Consider the following 19855-nt stretch of genomic DNA (forward strand, 5'->3'; position numbering starts at 1 on the left):
GGCCTGACGCCGGGAGACCCACCCGCCCTCCCAACCCTCCCGAGGACGAGACCGGATGTGGCAGTGACACCTCCGGCCATCTGTCAGCGCGCTCGCAGGCCGGCCGGAGCGGGAGCGGGCGGGGGTGGGGGGAGGATGGGGGCCCACCTCCCAGAGGGGAGGGACGGGGCGGTGCGCGCGCTCCGCCTCCTGCCGCCATGCCCGCGGGCGCCCGTCACGGAGGGGCACAGGTCCGCGCAGAAGCTCGCCTCGTGCTCACGGCAGGAGTTTGTCTGTGCGGACGGGTCAGGCACAGGGAGTCTGGCCCTCTGTCCTCTAGGGTCCCAGGGAAGAAGAGAGTTCTGGACCCTTGCTGAGCTGAGACGGCTCCAGAACGTCTGCTGATGGGGTGCCTGGGTACACAGGGCGGGGCGTCCACTTCTGGACGCTCAGGCCGGCAGGACAGGTCCTGGAGGGGCCTCTGGACATCATGCTGACAGGGCACCTAGGCAGAACTGTCACCTGGACACGTCCATACTAGGTACCAGCTCTGCAAACAGGCCTGTGAGCCGCCTGCTCCCAGCCCCAGACAGGACCCTTGGACTCCGGACAGCAGAGCCCGAACCTTTCCCCAGGATCCCAGGCCAGGCTCTGTCCACATGCAGTGCGGTGGTCCCTGGCCGGAGGCTCAGAGGGGAAGACTGCTCCCAGGTCAGAGCCTCATACTCGAGGAGCAGTCCAGGCCAGAGGCTCACACAGGAGGAGCAGTCCCAGGCCAGAGGGGAGGAGGGGAGGAGCAGTCCCAGGCCAGAGGGGAGGAGGGGAGGAGGAGTCCCAGACCGGAGGCTCAGAGGGGAGGAGGAGTCCCAGGCCAGAGGCTCAGAGGGGAGGAGGAGTCCCAGGCCGGAGGCTCAGAGGGGAGGAGGAGTCCCGGGCCGGAGGCTCAGAGGGGAGGAGGAGTCCCGGGCCGGAGGCTCACACGGGAGGAGGAGTCCCGGGCCAGAGGCTCAGAGGGGAGGAGGAGTCCCGGGCCGGAGGCTCAGCGGGGAGGAGGAGTCCCGGGCCGGAGGCTCAGCGGGGAGGAGGAGTCCCGGGCCGGAGGCTCAGAGGGGAGGAGGAGTCCCAGGCCCGAGGGGAGGAGGGGAGGAGGAGTCCCGGGTCGGAGGCTCACACGGGAGGAGCCGTGACACTGTCAGGGGAAGAGTAGCCCTGGTCCAGATGCTGCATGCATTGCAGGACCCCACCATGTGTGCTTGCATCCACCCTAGTATGAGGAAGAGCCTCAGAGAAAGAGCCCTGTGGGTCAGCACCCTCATGCTGAGGCGGCCCACAGCCTGTTGGCAGCACGAGGCGTGATCGTCGAGGGCACCGGCCCCTTGCCCACCACGCCCCAGCGCCCCCTTCTCTTCCAGTCACCCAGAGCCTGAGGAGCGCTGCCCTGGAGGACTGCGCACTGTGCCAGGAGCCCCTGTCGTCCTCCGAGCTCGCAGCCAAGACCCGGGACGGGGACTTTGAAGGTGGGTGGGAAGCGCGGGCTGGGCGGGCTGTCGGGGGGGGGGGGTGGTATTTCCCGCTCCCCACCCTGTGGGGCCATCTGGGTGCATCTTCCCTGGGGCGGCAGCCTCCGCGCTGCACCCCCGGTTCCTCTGTGAACACAGATGGGATGTGTGTGTGTGTGTGCGCATGAGCGGTCTCTCCTTGCACAGACCAGAGGGTATGGGGAGCCGCGGAGGCGTTGGGAGGGACCTGAGCCCTCGGCTTCACCGGGAGCCTAGCGTGGCCGGCGCTCCCCGTGAAGTGGGGCTGTGTGGCCCCGGAGCGTTCCTTGTGGGAGGCTCTGGGGGCCCCAGGGACCTTTCCCGTGGCCAGGAGGGGACCGCAGACCGCCTGGTCTGCGGTGTGAGATCGGGGGACGTCCTCCCGTCAGCCTGGAGACCGGACAGCTTAGCTGGCAGGAAGTTGGGGCCTGCTTGGGGGTGTCGCAGCACATTTACGGGAGGGACCCCCTGGTCCTGCAGGCCGGGGTTCCTTCCCGGATGGACGACAGCATAGGGGCCGGAACCCAGTGACCGGAGTTGGCAGAGAACACTTGGGAGTGTAGGCCTGGGTCACCCGGGTGGATGGGCAGCCTCTGCTGCAGCCCCACGTCGAGGTGGCCCGCCTGGCCAGCGGGCAGTGTGACGGCCAGGGGAGGGCTGAGAAGAGCCCCAGGGTGCCGTCTGCTCCTCAGATCACACCTGGGCACCGAGGCCCGGGGCAGGACGCCCGGCCTCCTGCCTCGCCGTGCCTGACGGGGCTCTGGCTCTTGTTGTGACAGACCCCCCCGAGTGGGTGCCCGACGAAGCCTGCGGCTTCTGCACCGCATGCAAGGCGCCCTTCACGGTCATCCGCAGGAAGCACCACTGCCGGAGCTGCGGGAAGGTGGGTGTGGTCGCCGGCAGGGCCTGGGGCTCCTCGTGCTCTCGTCCCCCCTCGCGAGTCCTGGCCCTGCGCTGACTCCGGGCCTCGACCGGGCCTGGATGGGGCCACGCCCAGCCCCTCGGAGGCCGGGCCGGGCGGGGGTCCAGGACTCGGGGCCGCAAGTGCCGGCGGTCGCCACTCGGGGTTTCCTGCAGGCCCAGCTCCTCAGCCCACGGGGCCGGGGCCGGGCAGACCCCCTCCACCCCTGCTCCGCCCGGGCTGGCGGGAGGCCCCGGGGGGCGAGCGGGGCCCGCCCGCTCCGCGCCAGCCGTCCCCTTGTCTTCCAGATCTTCTGCTCCCGCTGCTCCTCGCACTCGGCCCCGCTGCCACGCTACGGGCAGGTGAAGCCGGTCCGCGTGTGCACGCACTGCTACATGTTCCACGTCACCCCCTTCTACAGCGACAAGGCGGGCGTGTGACGCAGCCCGGGACCCCTGGCCCTGCATCCTGAGCCCCGCACGGGCGGTGCCCGAGGAGTCCGCGCCCCGCAAGCCGTCGCCGCGGCCGCGGTCCACGGCCGCGGGTCTGCTCTCCCCGGCGGAGGGACCCGGGGCTGCCTAGAGGCCGCCTCTGGGGCGGGGCACCCGCTGGGGCCTGCTCCGGCTGTGCGCGGAGGCAGGAACGAGGGCACCGCCATGCTTGCCGCCCACCTCATTCCCCGTGCCCACAGCCCGCCACTGCCTTAGGACCCCGCTAAATGACGTGTCTCATTTCTTCTTGGAGGGGGAGCATGGGACGGTAAGCCGGGGGCCCCCCCGGGACATGGGGACACGCCCCTGACCTCGGCCCACAGCCCGGTGCCGGCAGAGCAGCGCTGGGCAGGCCCCGGCCCCGCGGGCCCAGGGTTTCCAGTGGCCCAGGACCACACACTTGGCCGACCCTCCCCCCTGCCCCCTCACCCTGGGACCTGGCCCGGCTCAGACCCCAGAGCAGCCGGGACCCGGGCCCAGCCGGCCAAGGGGCCCCGGCATGCTGTCTCCTCAGGCTTTGATCTCAGGCTTCACATTGCAATGACGATTGCAGCTTCTTTTATAGATGAAAACTAAGTATTGCTCAGCAGTGGAATACACATGCACAAAAACGGCTTCTCTGGGGAGGGGGGAGAGAGTAATGTAACAGAGGGAATCTTATGTATGGAGATTATTTTTTATTTTCTAAATGCTGTAATTGGAGACCATTTCCATAAATCTATTTAAGGATTGCAGAGGCTCTCATGTTTTCTGTGGACGCTGAGGACGTTCTCCAGGCTGAAAGGCTGACTTGGCTTCCCATCAGCCCTCAGGAGGGGCGGCTGGGCCTCCTCCCCCTCTGGCTCTGTCCCACGCGACATTGTGGCTGCCACCCATCCTGCCTGGGCCTGGCATGGGGGCGGGGCAGCAGCCCAGTAACCCAGGGCTGCCCCCCCCCACCCGGGGCGGCAGAGCTGGCAGTGGGGACTTGCTCTGCCCTTGGGACTTGGGGGCCCGGTCCCGTGGGGGTAGTGGCTGGGGGATCCGGAGACGGGAGCAGGGCTGGGGGAAGTCACAGCTGCTCCCCTATCCACTTTCTGGTCGGTGGTTCAGAGCGTGGGGCTCTCCTGAGTGGGGTGGGACCCTCGGGAGGAGAGGAATGTGTAGGGGACCTTCCTGCCTGACACAGACGGCCCCGCCCCTGTGGGCTGGTGCAAGTGAGGAGCCCCGCCCCCCAGCCGCCAATCAGGAAGCCTGGCCCTGCCCTCGGTGGGCCTCTTCCAGACCTGATGGACGGTGTCACCTATGCCCACCCAGGGGAGCAGGATTCCCATCTGGATGGGGAAACAGGCTTGACGAGGTCGGCAAGTGGTAGTGCTGGGTTGCGGGCTCTAAGAGAGGACCCACGGGGCTGGAAGCTGAGCACACGGCTAGGGAAGGTGCCGGGCAGCAGTGGCCGCCCACCGGTGGGTGGTGAGAAGGGCACCTCGGGAGGGAGCACCACCAGCCTGCCGGCAGCGGGCAACAGAGCACCTCGGGAGGGAGCACCACCAGCCGGGCGGCAGCTGACAACACTGCACCTTGATAGGGAGCACCACCAGCCTGGCGGCAGCTGGCAACAAAAAGCCTCGAGAGGGAGCACCACCAGCCTGCCGGCAGCTGGCAACAACTAGCAGCAGGGCCCTCGGCGCTCACTGGCTGCACACGGCTGGGAAGGGGCCCTCAGCCACCCAGCAGGGGCCCAAGGCCAAAGGGAGCCTGACTCAGATGCTCCCCACGCAAGAGGCAGGACAGCAAGCAGAAAGGTGACAGCCTGAGGAGGAGTCCTGGAGCCACTGGATTGGGGGGGGGGGGGTTAGAGATGGCCAGGTCCGACTTGAGGAGGGAGCATGGAGAGGGACTCGGAGGACCCTCACCCTCCTGCCCCCCCCCAAGGCTCCCCTCAGTAGAGGGAGCTTCAAGTCACCACTCCCTCGCAGCGGTGGCTCTGAGATTCCACCCCACCAGCGCCAGGACGCTCTTGGCCTCAGTCGCTCCCTGCGACCCTTGCCCCTTCCGGTCCTCAGGTCCTGCCTGCAGGGGCCTGGGGACCCTGGCCAGGACGCGCTGAGTCCTGTACGTAGCGTGGGAGACAGGCTTCCGCAGGGCGGCCGGGTACGCGGGCTCGGGACTGCTGGTGTTCTTGTTGGTGAAGAGGGCACTAGAGGCCAAATGAGGACACCCCACCACCTCCACCTCTCCCATACCGCACCTACCAGCCACCAGGGGGCAGCCGGGTCCTAGCCGTCTCCCTGCCTCCTCCCGCCCCCCCCCCTCCCGCAGGTGGGCAGCTCCTGGCCTTCAGAACTCTACCTATGGGTGGAGGGTCCAGAGAGGCCTCCACCTGACAGCCACGACAGAGGCAGGGCGGACTCCAAGGAGGGCTACTGGTGGGCGCTGCAGGCCTTGGCCAGCTGGGTTGGCTGGAAGCTAGCCCGGGAACTGGGATGCGCTCAGCCTGGGCCAAGTGGGCTGGACTGTGCTGCGAGGGCCGAGGGGCGGAGCTACCCATGCCACGCCCATGCCCCCCCAGTCCTGGAGGAGCCGTTTCCTCCCCAGACCCCCTCTTCCAGGCACCACCCCCAGCGCAAAGCCCCAAACACACCTGCCCCTGCCCGGGCTTCCCGTAAGGGCGTGCCCGCCCACCCCCACCCCCAGCCGCTTGGGTCGGAGCGGCAGCGAGGCTGCGCACCCCGGTGCTCCGAGGAGTCCGGCCTGTTAAGCTGGCAGACTCGGGCATCTCCAGTTTCGGGGCCACCTGGGTACCACCGCAGGGCATGCGTCCACCCACACCCACAGTCCTCCTCTGGGCTTCTTTTCCTTCTGAAAAAGCTTTCGCAATGAGATTTCCTTTGGGGGCTACAAGAAATTCATTAAACCTACAGTTGCTAAATTGCGCGGGGCTCACCAGCAAAGTGGGGAGACAAATCGAGGACAAAAATCCGCTCTGACAATTGTTCACAAGCACGACGCATTGTTTTATTTTAAATTTTAAAAATAATGCTGGCATTATATCAGGGTCCATAGACATTTGATGACATCTTCCAGCATCCCGATTTCCAGGTCTTCTTTTTATATTCTGAAAACAATGTTTTCCTGCATGTCAAACTTTCTGGAAGGTCCCCAAACTTTCTAGAGACCTGACCTGGGGCTGTGGCTGGCCAGCCTGGCATCCGGTTCTGACCAGTTGTGACCAGGCAGGCAGGCATGCCTCCCCTCCCTCCCCTCCCTCCCCTCCGCCCCTCCCTGGCGGGACCAGGGGTTTGGCACTTACTGACTTGGGCACTGTTCCCATGCCCGCTATTTCTGGGCACTGCTCTGTGCCCAGCCTGCTGCGGTCCAGGGGTGTCTGTGCACACCTCCCTGGGTCCAAGCCACCCCAAAAGGCATGATGCAGTCACGTCCATTTTGCAACCCCACAAACGGAGGCTCAGAGAGCGCTAAGGGACTGAACTGACTTCGCATGGCCGAGCCAGAATCCAGAATCCCGAGTGGGTGCGGGGCGGGACCCACAGGCAGGCCCTCCGCGGACTCCTTGCCCGCGCGGGCACCCACGGGGCTTCTGGAGGCTGGGCCCATCGCAGCTCCGGGGCATCTGCTGGCTGACTGCTGGGGGGGGGGGTACAGAACAGCTACCCCCGGGGGCCGAGAGGCGGGCTGCAGGTTGCAAGAAGATTCTGAGACCAGGAGGAAAAGGACGCCACCCTCTCGGGCCCGCTGCAGGCCAGGCATCTACCTACCCCAGGGGCAGCAGAGGAGAGGAGGTAGGGCCAGCTGGGGGGGGGGGGGGCCTCCAAACACTACGCTGAGGCCATCAGACACCCGGAAAGCTCGGCGGTGACCCGGGGTCCGGAGAAAGGAAGCCACCGTGGGGTACCGGGAAAGGTTCCCCGGGACCGTGGGGTTGGGAGCGCTCTTGCTCGGGCTGGACCTGGGATTTCTGGGGGTCACGGAGGCTCCCGACCGGCTCCCGCCCGCGGAGACTCCCCGGGGCGCCGGCCGTCCACGCCACTCACCCGGAGCTCGGCCCGACCCCGCGCGGCGGGCTCCGGGGTCTCCACCGACCCCGACGCGCCCGGCGGTCGTCTCCGATCGTCTCCGTCCTCCGCGGAGCCCGGGCCTCCCCCGAGGGCCCCCGCGTCCCGCCGCGCGCCGCCCCCACGGGCCCCGCGGCGGCCCGGCCCGCGACCCGCCCGGCCGCGCGCGCCGCTTCCTCTCGGCAACGCGTCCGGCCTCCACGGCCCTCATTGGCCGCGCGCCCGGCCCGCGGCCATTGGTCCGCGGTTTCGATTTACATAGGACGCTCTGGGCCAATCAGCGCGCGGCACCTACTTAACATGCACGTGGGCCGCCAGTCAGCGCGCGCGGGGGCCGGGCCACCACGTGCTGTTGCTAAGCTTGGGCTTCTAAATTGTTACTAGCGCGGCCGGCCTATCCCGGCCTCGCCTCGCATCTGTCAACATTCTCGGCCCAGCCCGAGGCGCTCGGCCCGGCCCCATTGGCCGGGGCCCGGCGCAGCGCCCGCCCCCGGGGCCGCAGCGCCCGAGCCCATTGGCCGCCCCGCCCGCCGCTCCCCCTTATGTGTCAATTTGAGGGCCCGAGGCGGAGGGTGGCGGCCGAGCGCCGGAGTCGGCGAGTCGGGCGAGGGTGCCGCCGGGCTCGGGGCGGGCGGCGAGCGGAGCCGTCCGGAGCGCGCCGGGCAGCGGCCGCCGCCGTCCCGGGCGCGGGCGGCAGGATGGAGCTCAACTCCCTGCTGCTGCTGCTGGAGGCGGCCGAGTACCTGGAGCGCAGGGATCGAGGTAGCCCGCGCCCCTTTGTGCCCGGGTGGGCGGGCGGCGGGCGGGCGCGGGGGGCCGCTGACCGCGCCGTCTGTCCGCAGAAGCCGAGCACGGCTACGCCTCGGTGCTGCCCTTCGACGGCGACTTCTCCAGGAAGAAAACAAAGGCCGCCGGCCTGGTGCGCAAGGCCCCAAACAACAGGTACCGCCCCCCCCCCGCGCGCCGCCCCGTCGACCCCCCACGCCTCCGCCCCCCCCGGGCGTCCCCGGCCGCCTCGGGTCCCCGGCGCGGCCCCGCGCGCCCCGGCGGCCGGCCTGGAGGAGGCGCCGGCCCCGCCCGCCCCGCCCGCGCGTCGCCATCTTCCCGCGGCCGCGCCTCCCGCCGCCGTAAACAGTGCCACGCGTACAGCGCCCACCGCCGCCCGCGCCCTCCGCCAGCCCTCGGGGCCCCTCCGGCCCGAGGGGAGGGGTCGGCCGGCCCCGGCCGCTGCCCCTGCGCCCCGCCGCGGGGCGGGGGGGGGGGGCGCGTCGCCCCCGGGTCTCCAAGCCGGGCCTCGCTCCCCGGCGCGGCACCCCGGTCTCTCGAGGGTGGTCGGGGACCCCCTGCGGTGCCCAGCGCGACGCCCCAGCCGCCCGCCCGTGCGGGGTCGCCTTCTTTAGGGGGACAGTCCTCGGGGCCCTCGGCCTGGTGCTTAACCGCGGAAGCCCCGACCCAGGCTGCGTGCTGACCCTGGCAGGGAGAGGCCCACTCGGGCGTGGGCTCCCACGGGCGCCCCCCTTGCTGGCTGCTGAGGGGATCTGGGCCCATGTGGAGCTCCCCAAGGACCCACCGGGCCCAGCCACCCAGGTCCCCGGGAGCTGCCCTGGCAGGGGGCTTCCGGGCCCCTTGGCAGAGGGTGCGGCTCATTCCTGTGGCTTGCATGTTCCTGGGAAACAGAGGGACTGGCACCGGGACCCATCTTTGTGGCGTCCTGGGCCTGGCGAAGGGTTCCTTGCGTCTCTAGCTGCCTGAGTCCCAGACTCTGGTCCCCCGCTGGGGACATCACCGTCTCCGCTTCCGCCTGTACCAGATGCCAGGATGAGGAGGCCTCTGGCATGGCGAGGCCCCGGCTGGCCAAAACCATGGCTTCGGCTCTCATCCTCCACGTTCTCCTCACCCCAGTCCTGTGAAGGCAGTGTCGTTTCTGTCTCCATCTTGCAGCCTACCCGAACCAAAAGCATAGAAAGACTGAGTTACTTGCGGAGGGCCACTTGCCTCTCACACCCTCTTCCTGGGAGCTCTTCACCTTCTGCTGCGATGGCAGCACCTGGCAGCACTGGGCAAGGGTGCAGAGAGGGCCCCTCAGCCTCAGTGTACCTTTCTTGCAGCCCTTCTGGGCATTTACAACTTCCCCAGGGCCTGAGACAAACAGAAATGGCTGAACCCTTTTCCTTGTTGGTTACCACCCGCAAGGCTCGTCTCCAGCCGGCCCAGAGAAGCCAGTGTGGCAGGGGTAGCCCCTTACCTGTACAGCTCTTACGTTCTGCCAAGGCAGGGGACAAGATTGGGCATGGAAAACCAGAGCAGGAGGTGGGTGGCAGGCCAGGAAGGCATCGCTGGGGTAGGATGTCAGCAGCTCAGTGGTTGTTCCAAGTTCTGTGGAGGGATGGCTTGGAAGGAGGGGGCTGGCACCAGGTTCTCTGAGAAGGCAAGTGGAAGAATGCCTGCCTCACAGGACAACCCTTGGCGCCACCCAGAGCAGCCTGGGTGCCACGTCTTCCGAGGGATAGGTGCTCCTGGGACTGGTGGGGCAGCAGATCCCTTTGGAGATCTGCAGGCAGGAGGAGCGTAGGGAGAAGCTGCCCTGGGCTTCGGAGGAGGTTGCTCTGCCTCCAGGGTGTATGGAGTCCGGCGCTGTCCTCTGACAGGGCAGATGGGTGGGCCTGTCTACACTGAAGGGCACCTGCTGACCTCAGCCTGCCTTGTGAGCCAGCAGACCTCCTGACCCCCACGGCCGGGCTGAGGTCTGGACTGAGGGACGGCCCCCTGATGGCCAGGGAGGAGCCTCATCAGTGCCCCTTCTGGCTTCAGTCGGCCCTGGCAGAGGTTTCCAGGACTCCTTGCCCAGCCCATGTGACCAGGAGGTCCTCGAGGGCCCTGGAAGGCACAGGACCTGGCAGGCTCAGGGAGGAAAGGGGAGAGGCCTGCCGCCCCAGGTGGCCGTGGCGGGGTGGAGGCAGGCGGGGTGGAGGCAGGCAGGGTGGGCAGGTGCTGGGGCCCGGGGTGGAGGCAGGCAGGGTGGGCAGGTGCTGGGGCCCGGGGTGGAGGCAGGCAGGGTGGGCAGGTGCTGGGGCCCGGGGGTGGAGATGGGAGATGCCAGCTCTGACTTGCTGAAGCGAGAGCGCGCTGGGGAGAGGGCAGAGGCCAGTGGACGCCCAGGACGCAGGGGAGCCTGGAGAGAGCAGGGCTTGGAACCTGTGTGCAGCAGCCTTTCCCAGGCCGGGAGGGCAAGGGACGTGAACACTGGGGGGCCCCCGTGGTACTCAGGACTTGGTGCCCCGGTCTGAATGGGCAGGACATGGGGGGGTGCTCCCTGAGAGGCCCAGCTGCGGCTGCCCCACACCCTCCCCCCGGACCCGCGGATCCAGGAAGCCTTCGTAGCTGAGAACCCCCACGCCCCCGGAGCCCACCCGGCTAGGACGGCTTTGTCCTGGGCCCATCCTCATGGGACCCACCGAGTCCGCCATCGCCGAGGCGCGTGACCCGACGGTGGCCACGGGGGGACCGCATGGCCCTGTCTGCTCAGGACACGGTGCTGGCCCCTCCGTGCCCCGCTCAGCCTGCCACGGACCCGCTGGCCTTGGGGAGAGGGAAGCAGAGGAGGCAGCGGCTCGTTCCCCGCCAGGTGTGGAGCACTGAGCGGACAGCCTTCCTTCCCGGGGCTCCCCACCCCTCTGGAAGGGCCCTGTGTCCTCTGGTCAGTCACACTAGGGGGCCGTGTGGCCCTGGCGCCCGTCTCCTTGGTGCTCCCCGTGGGTGCCCCGCCCGAGTGGCCAGCTCTCCAGCCGCCCCGGGCCCCGACCTCCAAACGCTGCCCGGGGGCTCCTGGCTCCCTCAAAACGGGGTGGTTTGTACTCTGGTGTCTGGCCTCAGAGTGAGCCCTGTCTTTCTGTCTCTCCAAACAGGTCTTCACACAACGAACTAGAAAAGCACAGGTAAGTGGCTCCCCCCCCCCCCGGCCCCATTCCCTTGTGCGCTTCCAGGGAGATGCCAGGCGGTGCCCGCACTGTGGAAGAGGCCCGCGGGGGGGCAGGCCCCGGGCGGGCCCAGGCTCTGCTTGTAAGTGCTCACACTGAGCCGGACTTTGCTGGAGGCCAGGGCCTTGTTGGTGGCAGTCTGGCCTGGCTCCCTGGAGGAGGGACAGATGTGCTGCAGTATCATTTCTGCACCCAGCATGAGGGGTGGGCGTCTCCTGTGGGAGGCCTGTAGGAGTCCCGCTGCTCTGACTGGGGCCTCGTACCCCCCCCAGGCCCCCCCAGGCCCCCCCCAGGCCTGCCTGGCCCCACACGGCCCCGCGCAGAGGTGAAGTCAGCCAGCAGGGCCCAGCCTCAGGTGTCTGTGCGGTGGCGGGTGCCCCTGAGACTTCCATCCCGGTCCCCTCTGGAGGTGAGGGCGCTTGTGGTGGTCAGTGCCACTCAGGTGGGTGCAGAGGCCTTTGGGGCCTTGCACCCCGTAGACAGAAGCCCTGTGCCAGGACCAGGGGGAACCCCGAGGGCTACCAGGGCATGGCTGTCTTGCCCCCCTGCTCACATCTGTGCAATGGGCCCCGGCAGGTCTGCCTCCCAGACAGCCTCCTGGGTGTGCTGGGAACATCTGGAGCCTGGCCAGCTCTCCCCTCTCCCTCCCCCGTGCCTGAACCCTTGGCAGCGCCAGCTTCCGCTCCCCCGGGATCCAGGGCTCTGGCTGGGCGGGACAGAACACCGTGTTCCCCGAGGAGATGCACTTCCTGCATTCGTCATGTGTGTGTTTGGGGGGGGGGTCCCAGGAGGCCGTGGGGATAGGGGCTGCTGTTCTGCTCCCAGGCCAGAGGAGCCCAGTCAGCCTTGACGGGCCAGGCCCAGGGCGGGCACACCGGGAGAGGTGTCCTAGAAGCTTCAGGGAGGACAGATGGGGGGCACTGAAGGGCAGGCGGCAAGGGCAGAGGACGAGGCCTGGCCTCCGACCTCCATACCTGCTGCTTGATCCCGGCCCTGATCTCTGTGCCCACGCGGGGCCTCACGAGACCCTTTGAAGACTGTGGGGAAGGCAGGGCGAGCCACAGGCTGGGAGAACCTGAAGCGCGGGGCCCAGCGGGGCCCGGCTGGCCTGAGGCTGGTGCTGGGGGCTGCTGTCCTCAGGAGGGAGGGAAGGAAGCATCTAGCTGGACCCCCACCCCCAGCCAGGCTCCTGTCACAGGCCCTAGACACCGCCTTCCCAGGGGAGGGGGAGGGGAACCCTCCCACTGGGGTCCAGGTTGAGCCTGTGGCGCCCCCTTTTACGGTTCTGTGAGCTGTATCCAGCCAGCCTCAGGCCTGCTCTGGCCCTGGTCCTCCTCCTCCAAGTCCCCCAGCAGACAGCAGCTCCGGCAGGTCTGCCCAGGCCGGCGACTGCAGCCAGCCCTGGGCCTGGCCGTCCTCGTGGCCGCAGCCCTAGGCTCTGGCCCTAGCTGGTGTACAGAGGGGCCTCGGGCACTCTTCCTGGCCCCGGAGTGGCAGGACGAATCCTCAAGGGTAGCCTCTGCCACCATCCCAGGCACGGCCATGGTGCCCGGGCCCCTTGCCGCGGGGGAGGCGGACCCTGGAACCCTAAGCTGCCCCTCCAGGCTGGCCCAAGTGCCCAGGGCAGCCCTGTGGAACCACACAGGGCGCATGAGCTTGCCAACCCATAGAAGATTCTGGAAAGCTGAAGGGTCAGCAGGGCTTCTTTTGCCCCCTTCCCGCTGGCCGCTGGCCTGGTGTGGCCTGACGTCTGGCTCTGCCAGCCACCTAGAACTCTGCCCCTCGGGGGCCGGGGGGCCGCGGGGCGTCGGAGGAGGAGTGGGGGATCGCGGTGGGGGGGTCGGCAGGGCTGTGCCAAGCGGCTGGCCACAGTCCACGTCCGTGTCGGATTCCCAGGGGCTGCGTCCTTGTGGGTTCCTTTCCACAATGCAAGGTTCTGGAAGCTCCATGGGTTGCTGAGGCCAGCTGCGACGTTGGCCAAGGGCCTGGGCCACGACAGGGCCTCGTGGAGGGGCTCAGCGGGAAGCCCGGTGTGGCCTGGGTTCTGTGGCTGTGGGGCTGAAAGGATGAAGGCGGTCCCAGCACACACGCACACGCACACACCACACGCACGCGCACGCACACGCACGCACCCGCCAGCCCCGGGCAGAGCCGGTGGCCTCAGGCAGCCTGCCCATCACCGCGGCTGCCCAGGGCAAGAAGCCAGGGACCCGGGCAGCGTGCAGCTTTGGCCACGCACCCGCCGAGACCGGTGGACATGGTGGATTTTAAACGTCACGTGTGTATGGTCTCTTGAGAAACGTGCTCTTCTAAGGTGTTGTTCACGTGCTTCCTGCGCTGCGCCCCAGGGAACGGCTCGATCGCTCCGTCCCCTCACGGTCCTCCATGGGGTCCTGCCGCGCCGCCCTCCGGCCTCGCCCTCCCCGACCTCCCTGCCCGTGGTTTGCCCCACCCCCCGGGTCTTAATGCCGCCCTGGCAGGTGGGCAGTGCCCACCGGGCGTCTTGGCATGCCTGGGAGGACGTGGTAAGACCCAAGTCCTAAGAGCAGAGGAAGCACTGGCCACAGTTACGAGCTGAAGCCCGCGCCCTTCCGGGCCCCCACGCTGGCTAAGCAAGCGAGCACCCGCCGCCCCGGCACCCCTTCTGCCTTTTCACTGGGGCAAAGGAGAAAATGAGTATCTGCGCGTGGGAATTTCCATTTTCTTGAGTACTTACAAGATGGAGTGAACTTCATCTTAGATCTGCCCTTCACTCTGCAGCTCACCTGTTTGTGCTCTTTGCTCGTTGTGACATTCAGGGACTACTCTATTTTTGATGTGTATGAGCTCAACATATGAATACTAACCGTTTGTCTTTTATATGTATTGCAAATACCTTTCTACTGTTATTTGTCTTTTAGCTGTGTTTTTTTTTCCTTTCTTGTACCAATGTGTCTTTCTCTGTATTAGTAACGTGGGGGAGGGGCTAGCATAGAAAGTGCCTGGAAATAGAGAGCACCAAGCTCAAGAAATAAACGTTGTGGCCGCATGTCCTGGAGATGCGTGCTTCCTGCGCTTCATTGTGTTCCGTGGAGTCTCTCGTGTGCGTCTGCTGTTTCATTTTCCTAAACGAAACTGGGTCACTTGTCACACACGTGGTTCAACTTTTCACTTAACACTCGTGGTGTGGAAGTGGAGATGCTGCCAAATGACCGTGTGGGCACCTGTGGGCGGGGGAAACTTCCTTTCTTGACAGTTGGTCCTTGCTCAGGTCACGTGTAGCTGATGCGATTAAGCGGTGGGCGGTGGGAGGCCTTGTTTGTTACGCAGCGGGTGGACCGGAAGAAGGGACCTGCCCGCACCTGCCCCTATCGCCCGAGCCTCATCTGCGGCCGTGCTCAGCTCCGTGCCTCCAGCCCTGGGGCGGCCTGCCCACCCCACTGCAGGAGAGGAGGCCGAGGCTCTGGGCACGTGGGCAGGGGCGGGGCTCAGGGAGCCCCACATGGCCTCAAGGCTGGAGCACGCGCGGCTCCACCACCCTCCCCGCCCAGGGCCCCGGCCACTGCAGCGGGACTCCTCTCCCCACCTGGGTTCTAGAAGTTGATCTAGAAGAACCGCTAGGCCTCAGGGCACTTGGGCTGCAGCTCCCGGTGAGATGTGTTGTCAGCCAGGGGTGCCGTTAGCCAGTGCAGCCTCCCTCTCTGCTGTGGACTGGGGCTGCTAGCGCCCTCCTGAAGCCCCTTTGTGCACCCAGTGACCCCTCCGGTGTCCCGGGAGGTGGCCGTTCCTGCCCTCTGCCCTCCTGGGTCTCCTCAGGACTGAAGAAGCCCGTGAATTTGCCGAGGCTCCGTGGCTAGGGAGAAGGGTGCTGGCTGTGGCCGGCCGGGTGGACAGCAGGCTTTCCAAAGCCCCCAGAGTCGTCCTCTCCTTAGGCCTGGAAGCTGCACACCCGAGAATCTGTGCGTAGCAAAGCATGGCGGACGTGGAAGCGACGTGGGGCTGGCCAGGCCTCCGCGGGCTGCTGGGGGCATGCCAACCCGGGCATGCGCGCAGCCCTGGGAGGGGTATCTGGCCGTCACAAGGCAGCAGAGGGCCTGGGCGTGAACGTAGCCGCCCCTTCCACACCCATGGGCATTATTCTTCAAGGGCATGGTGGTGTGAGAGCAGGTCTCCGGAGTAAATGGCTCCAGCTGGGGGGGGGGGGGGAGAGACAAAACCACAATGGCTCTATCCATATGGAGTCAGGAACAAGACGTGGCATGAAGCAGTTTCCGAAGGCCTAGCAAACCCAGGGAACAGGACGCGCGCCCTCAGCCCCCCCGTGGGCGGGCCCGTGCCTGTCAGCCCGTCGAGGGCGATGGGGGTGCGTGCTGCCCATGGGGACATTTGTGCCGTCTGAGTCCCCAGGCCCCCTGGGCCCAGCTTGGCTCTCAGGCAGGCTTCGCAGGGCCCTTTGAGCGCCTACGTCCAGCCGGCCGCCCGTGCCAGGCCGGGAGGCCCCGGAGAGGGGCGCCCAGGAGCCCCGTGCCGCCCCAGGCCCTCCCCCCGGCCCGCGCCCGCCCCTCTGCTCTTACCCATGGGCTCTTGTGCCTGGCCTCATGGTCTGTCTCTGGCTCTTTCAGACGAGCCAAACTCAGGCTCTACCTGGAGCAGCTCAAGCAACTGGTGCCCTTGGGCCCCGACAGCACGCGCCATACCACGCTGAGCCTCCTGAAGCGAGCCAAGATGCACATCAAGGTGAGCAGCCGCCCCTGCGGTGCCCGCGCCCTGCCTGGCCGTCCCGCCCCGGGGGCGTGGGGAGTGCGGAGGCGCGCGCGTTAGCAAAGGAGCTTTTCTGGGGACAGTAGGACCGGTGGGAGTCGAGGAGGTGCCCTGGCTTTGCTGAGTTTTATTAGGGGTCACGGGAAGGCGGCGGCGTGGGCAGACCAGGCTAGGGGAGGGGTGGGGGCGAAGGCGGCGCCGTGTTCCGGGCTGGGCCGGGAGAGCTGCTGGAAGGACAGGCGGGGCCCGGCATCGTCCGTGCTTTCCTACGCCGTCGGGAAGGAGGTGGCCATCTTGGAGTGCGGGGCAGTTGGAGGCTGCTTCTTGGGGTGCTGGCGGTGGGCCTGGGTGGCGAGGGGCACTGCCTGCCTGCCTCGAGGCCTTCACACAGACGTGCAGGCTTGGGGGTCGGGGAGCCCTTGAAGGCGGTCTCCTCCGGTGGGGCGGCTCCGTCGGGGCTGGGCGTCCTTGTGAGCAGCAGCGTCTTCCTTGGGCCAGAAGGGAGTGTACAGTGAGGGGCCCGCACAAATGCCGTGGGGACAGGCCCGGCGAGGGCCGAGCCGGGGCGGGGGGGGGCTGCCGGGGGCGGGGGGGGGATGGGGGGCAGGGAGGGCTGCGGGGGCGGGGGGCTGCCGGGGGCATGGGGGGCCAGGGGGGGCTGCCGGGGGCAGCAGGGCGGGCCTCTGGGAGGTGGCGCTGCCCAGCAGCTCTGGGGGTCCTGGAGCTGGTCAGCAGGTGGGGGGCGCAGGGCCAGGCCCCGTGACTGCAGGGCTGGCGTGGGGAGCGGCACCTTGGGTCTGGGGGCCGTGGAGCTGGGGGCCGGGTGAGGGGTGAGGGCCCTGCTCCGCGCAGGCCTCCGGGAGGCCACCCCTCCCGCCGGCCCGGCTTCACAGGCCCCCCTCCCGGCCCCCAGAAATTGGAGGAGCAGGACCGGCGGGCCCTGAGCATCAAGGAGCAGCTGCAGCGGGAGCACCGCTTCCTGAAGCGGCGCCTGGAGCAGCTGTCCGTGCAGAGCGTGGAGCGCGTGCGCACCGACAGCACCGGCTCCGCCGTCTCCACCGACGACTCGGAGCAAGGTGGGCGTCGGGGCGGCCTGCTTGGGCTTCCGGGCACCCTGCACCTCCCCGTGGAAGGCGGGGGGGGGGGGGCCGGGGAATGGGTGGGGATGATCCCAGAACAAGTCGCTCCCACCCTGACCGAGCGCCCCACTTGGGGCGGCGGGTCCGTGTCTCCCGGCGGACTTGGCCGCGGGGCGTGCCCCTCCCCCGCCCCAGAGCCCCGGTGTAGAAGCGGGGCCCTGTGATCGCCCCAGGAGAGGGCAGTGCCCGCCCTGCTCCTTCGTGTTTCTCGGGTTGCTCCCGCTTTGCCCAGGCCAGCATGGTCAGCCCAGCCACTTGCACCTGCTGAGTCTCCGGGGTGGCAGGCGGGGAGCCCCATGCTGAGTCCCAGGCTGGCGTCTGCTCGCTCAGGGCCACCCCCCCCCCACTGCCCCCACAGAGCGTCCACTTCTGTGAGAGGGAGCAGGGAGCCCTGCCTGGGGAGGGGGCGCCGGGCTGGCCTTGGAGATGCCGCGTGACCTGTTCTCTGTTGCTTCCGCAGAGGTGGACATAGAGGGCATGGAGTTTGGTCCCGGGGAGCTGGACAGTGTTGGCAGCAGCAGTGACACCGATGACCACTACAGCCTTCAGAGCGGCGGCGGCAGCGACGGCAGCTACGGGCGCCCCTGCCCGCGGCCGGGCCGCCCCGGCCTCTTGTAGGTCCCGTGTCCTGTGCTCCTCGGCCTGCCACCCCGCCTGGCCAAGCGCGTCAGCCCTCCAGCCTTCCCTTGACCAACGCCAGCCTCTCCGCGGGCCCGCTGCCGTGCCATGCTGGAAGCTCCGGCCGCCGCCTGGACTGCCAGCCTCTTCCTGCAGCGCCGGGGCCCCCACGGGCCCCCCACGGGGAGGCGGAGCCCAGCCCCCACGCCCCGGAGCCCAGCGTAGCCGCACACAGTCTGTTCTCAGATTCCCAATCATTCCAGAAGTATTAAATGTCATTGCTGCAAACTCTGGTGGGCACCATGTCAGGGGCTTAGTGACCACCGAGGGAGCTTGCAACCGACGCCAGATCCCGGGAGAGAGGAGTGGACTGAGGAAGGAAGGATGGCGCCACGGTCTGTCCGTCTGTATTTCCATCTTTTGGTTCGCACAGGCTCCTGGGGCGTGGACCGAGGGATCCATGAAGGGCGGGATTTGGGTGAGCACCTGGGGCAGGTGGGTGGAGAGAGACCTTCTTCCCACCGGTGTCAGGAGCCAAGGCTGGGTTCCCGGGGCTCCTCCGGGCAGCCCCAGGCCACGCCGGGTCGCTTCTGCTCTGTTTAGGACCATCGGGCACACACATGCACCCCCCAGGCTCACTCCCAGGCACACACACACGCACACACGCACACACACACGGGCACCAGCAGACACACACCCTGCGAGGTTAGACCTTCAAGGGCCACCTCCAAGTGCTGGCCCCGAGCCTCTGCCTGCCTTTCCTGCTGCCTCCGCCCCCAGCCCCGCGCACCCTTCCCGGCCCAGAGGCCCCGGCCGGGTCTGTACAGGAAATATGGCTCCTCTCCTGGCAGAGGCTGGGCACGCTGGGCACCCTGTCCTCAGGCTCTCAGCTCCCTTTCTTAAAAAAAGCGAAAAAAGGAAGGAAGGGAGGAAGGAAAGGAGGGAGGGAGGGAGGAGGGAGGGAGGAAGAAAGGAAGGAAGGGAGGAAGGAAGAAAGGAAGGAAGAGAGGGAGGGAGGGAGGGAGGGAGGGTGGGTGGGAGGGAGGGAGGGAGGGAGGACGGCCAGGTGCCACAGGGAGCCCGCCGGGCCCTCGTGCCGGTTCTGCCGCGGCCTCAGCGGCGGAGGGTTTTCCCACGTCGTTGGAGAGCGAGGGCTCTCAGGGCTCTCGGCGGGTGTGGCCGTGCGTCGCCTTTATTTCCTGTACGAGATTTTTGTACTCTATTTTCCTAGCCGATGTTGTGTCCTTGTGTGCTGAGGTGGGGGTGACCCCGTGTCTCAGGGACCCGTCCCCTGTCACCTCGTCATAGTGTGCCTTGTGTCCCCTGTGGCCCTGCCCACCGCCACCAGCATGTCCCCGTGCCCGCGGGGGGCCCGGGCCGGCCGGCAGCTTTCCTCCCCTCCCGCCTCACAGACAGCCCTTCCCAGCAGCTGCGCCGCCTCAGTGACACATCCGCCCCCCCCCGGGGGTGGGGGGGGCAGTGTGGCTGCCTTCTGAGGGGGGCCCGTGGCCCGGCCCGGTGGCGGCGCCTCGGGAGCCTGTGACTCAGCGGGAGCCCCTCTTCTTGAGGCTGGATCGGGGTGTCGGCGGTTGGCGGCGGTGAACACAGCCGTGTTCACCCCTGCACGGGGTGCAGGCTCCCGCCGGCCTGTCGTTCCTGCAGACCTTTCCCGGTGGGCAGCACGCAGCGGTGCTGAGGTCGCGCAGCTCCTCGCCCGTCTCGGGGCGCTTGCGACAAAGTCCCAAACTTGATCTCCGCCGTGGTGACTGACGGACCCCCGAGGTGGGGGCCGCGGAGGCACAGGCTCCTTGGACACCGCGCTGCCGCTGAGCCGCCCCGTGGGGGCTCGGGATGGAGGGGTGAGGGGCCCGCAGGTGGGGGGCTGTGGAGCGGGAGAGGATGCCCGACTTCCTGCGGAGCCGCGCTGTCTGCTTCTTCCCTCCGTCTGGGGTGCAGTGCCGGGGAAGGGGGCGTCTGTCTGTCGGAGCGCTTATTTGCGTGCCCGGTCTGTGTTCGGGGCTTGCCTCCGAGTCACAATTCTGAAACCATCCGTTGCCTCCCGCTGCCTGGCAGAACCGAACCCAGAGCAGCTCCCAGCTCCGTGGGCCGTGGCCTGGTCAGGCGTGGCCCCCGACGGCAGGGTGGGTCTCATCAGCCCCCCTCGGCGGCCGGGAGGCGGCGGCCGGTCTGCGGGGCGGGGCTGGTGCTAAGAGGCCCGCCCCCTTCCTCCTCCCCTCCCCCCCACGTGCACCAGCTGCCCGGCGCGGCGGCCACGGGGTCAGAGCGGGCCTGCTGTGGTGTGGCCACGGCCGGCGCCCTTCATCTGTGGCCACGTGGTGCCGGGCGGCCGAGTCCGGGAGCCCAGGCCAGGCCGCGCCCCTCCGCGGGCCCGGCTGGCCGGGAGGGGGCACTGCAGG

General features: G+C 68.1%; 2 protein-coding genes across 4 annotated transcripts in view; both read left to right on the forward strand.

Annotated features, from left to right (window-relative positions):
• The window catches only part of Zfyve28 (zinc finger FYVE-type containing 28), a 40821-nt gene extending 37963 nt beyond the window's left edge, over positions 1–2858 (forward strand). For all 3 annotated transcript variants that reach the window (XM_048364362.1, XM_048364363.1, XM_048364364.1), the window contains 3 exons: positions 1392–1496; positions 2297–2400; positions 2727–2858. In XM_048364362.1, the coding sequence (XP_048220319.1) occupies positions 1392–1496; positions 2297–2400; positions 2727–2858 (341 nt within the window). The remainder of the gene's footprint in view (positions 1–1391; positions 1497–2296; positions 2401–2726) is intronic.
• Positions 2859–7522: 4664 nt separating this feature from the next.
• Mxd4 (MAX dimerization protein 4) lies at positions 7523–18395 on the forward strand. Its single transcript, XM_048364368.1, has 6 exons — positions 7523–7726; positions 7807–7906; positions 10870–10899; positions 15543–15657; positions 16595–16757; positions 17281–18395. Exons 1-6 carry the CDS (start codon positions 7663–7665, stop codon positions 17436–17438), a joined length of 630 nt encoding a protein of 209 aa, XP_048220325.1. The 5' UTR covers positions 7523–7662; the 3' UTR covers positions 17439–18395.
• Positions 18396–19855: the final 1460 nt, after the last annotated feature.

The sequence above is a fragment of the Perognathus longimembris genome, chromosome 16, assembly GCF_023159225.1.
Source record: "Perognathus longimembris pacificus isolate PPM17 chromosome 16, ASM2315922v1, whole genome shotgun sequence".
In the NCBI taxonomy this organism is placed as follows: Eukaryota; Metazoa; Chordata; class Mammalia; order Rodentia; family Heteromyidae; genus Perognathus; species Perognathus longimembris.

What these genes read in the sequence shown, in the direction of transcription:
- Mxd4 (XM_048364368.1), top strand. Translation starts at nt 7,663, where the DNA reads ATGGAGCTCAACTCCCTGCTGCTGCTGCTGGAGGCGGCCGAGTACCTG. An exon ending in CGCAAGGCCCCAAACAACAG is followed by an intron (nt 7,907 to 10,869) that starts GTACCGCCCCCC and finishes CTCTCCAAACAG; the next exon opens with GTCTTCACACAACGAACTAG. An exon ending in AACGAACTAGAAAAGCACAG is followed by an intron (nt 10,900 to 15,542) that starts GTAAGTGGCTCC and finishes TGGCTCTTTCAG; the next exon opens with ACGAGCCAAACTCAGGCTCT.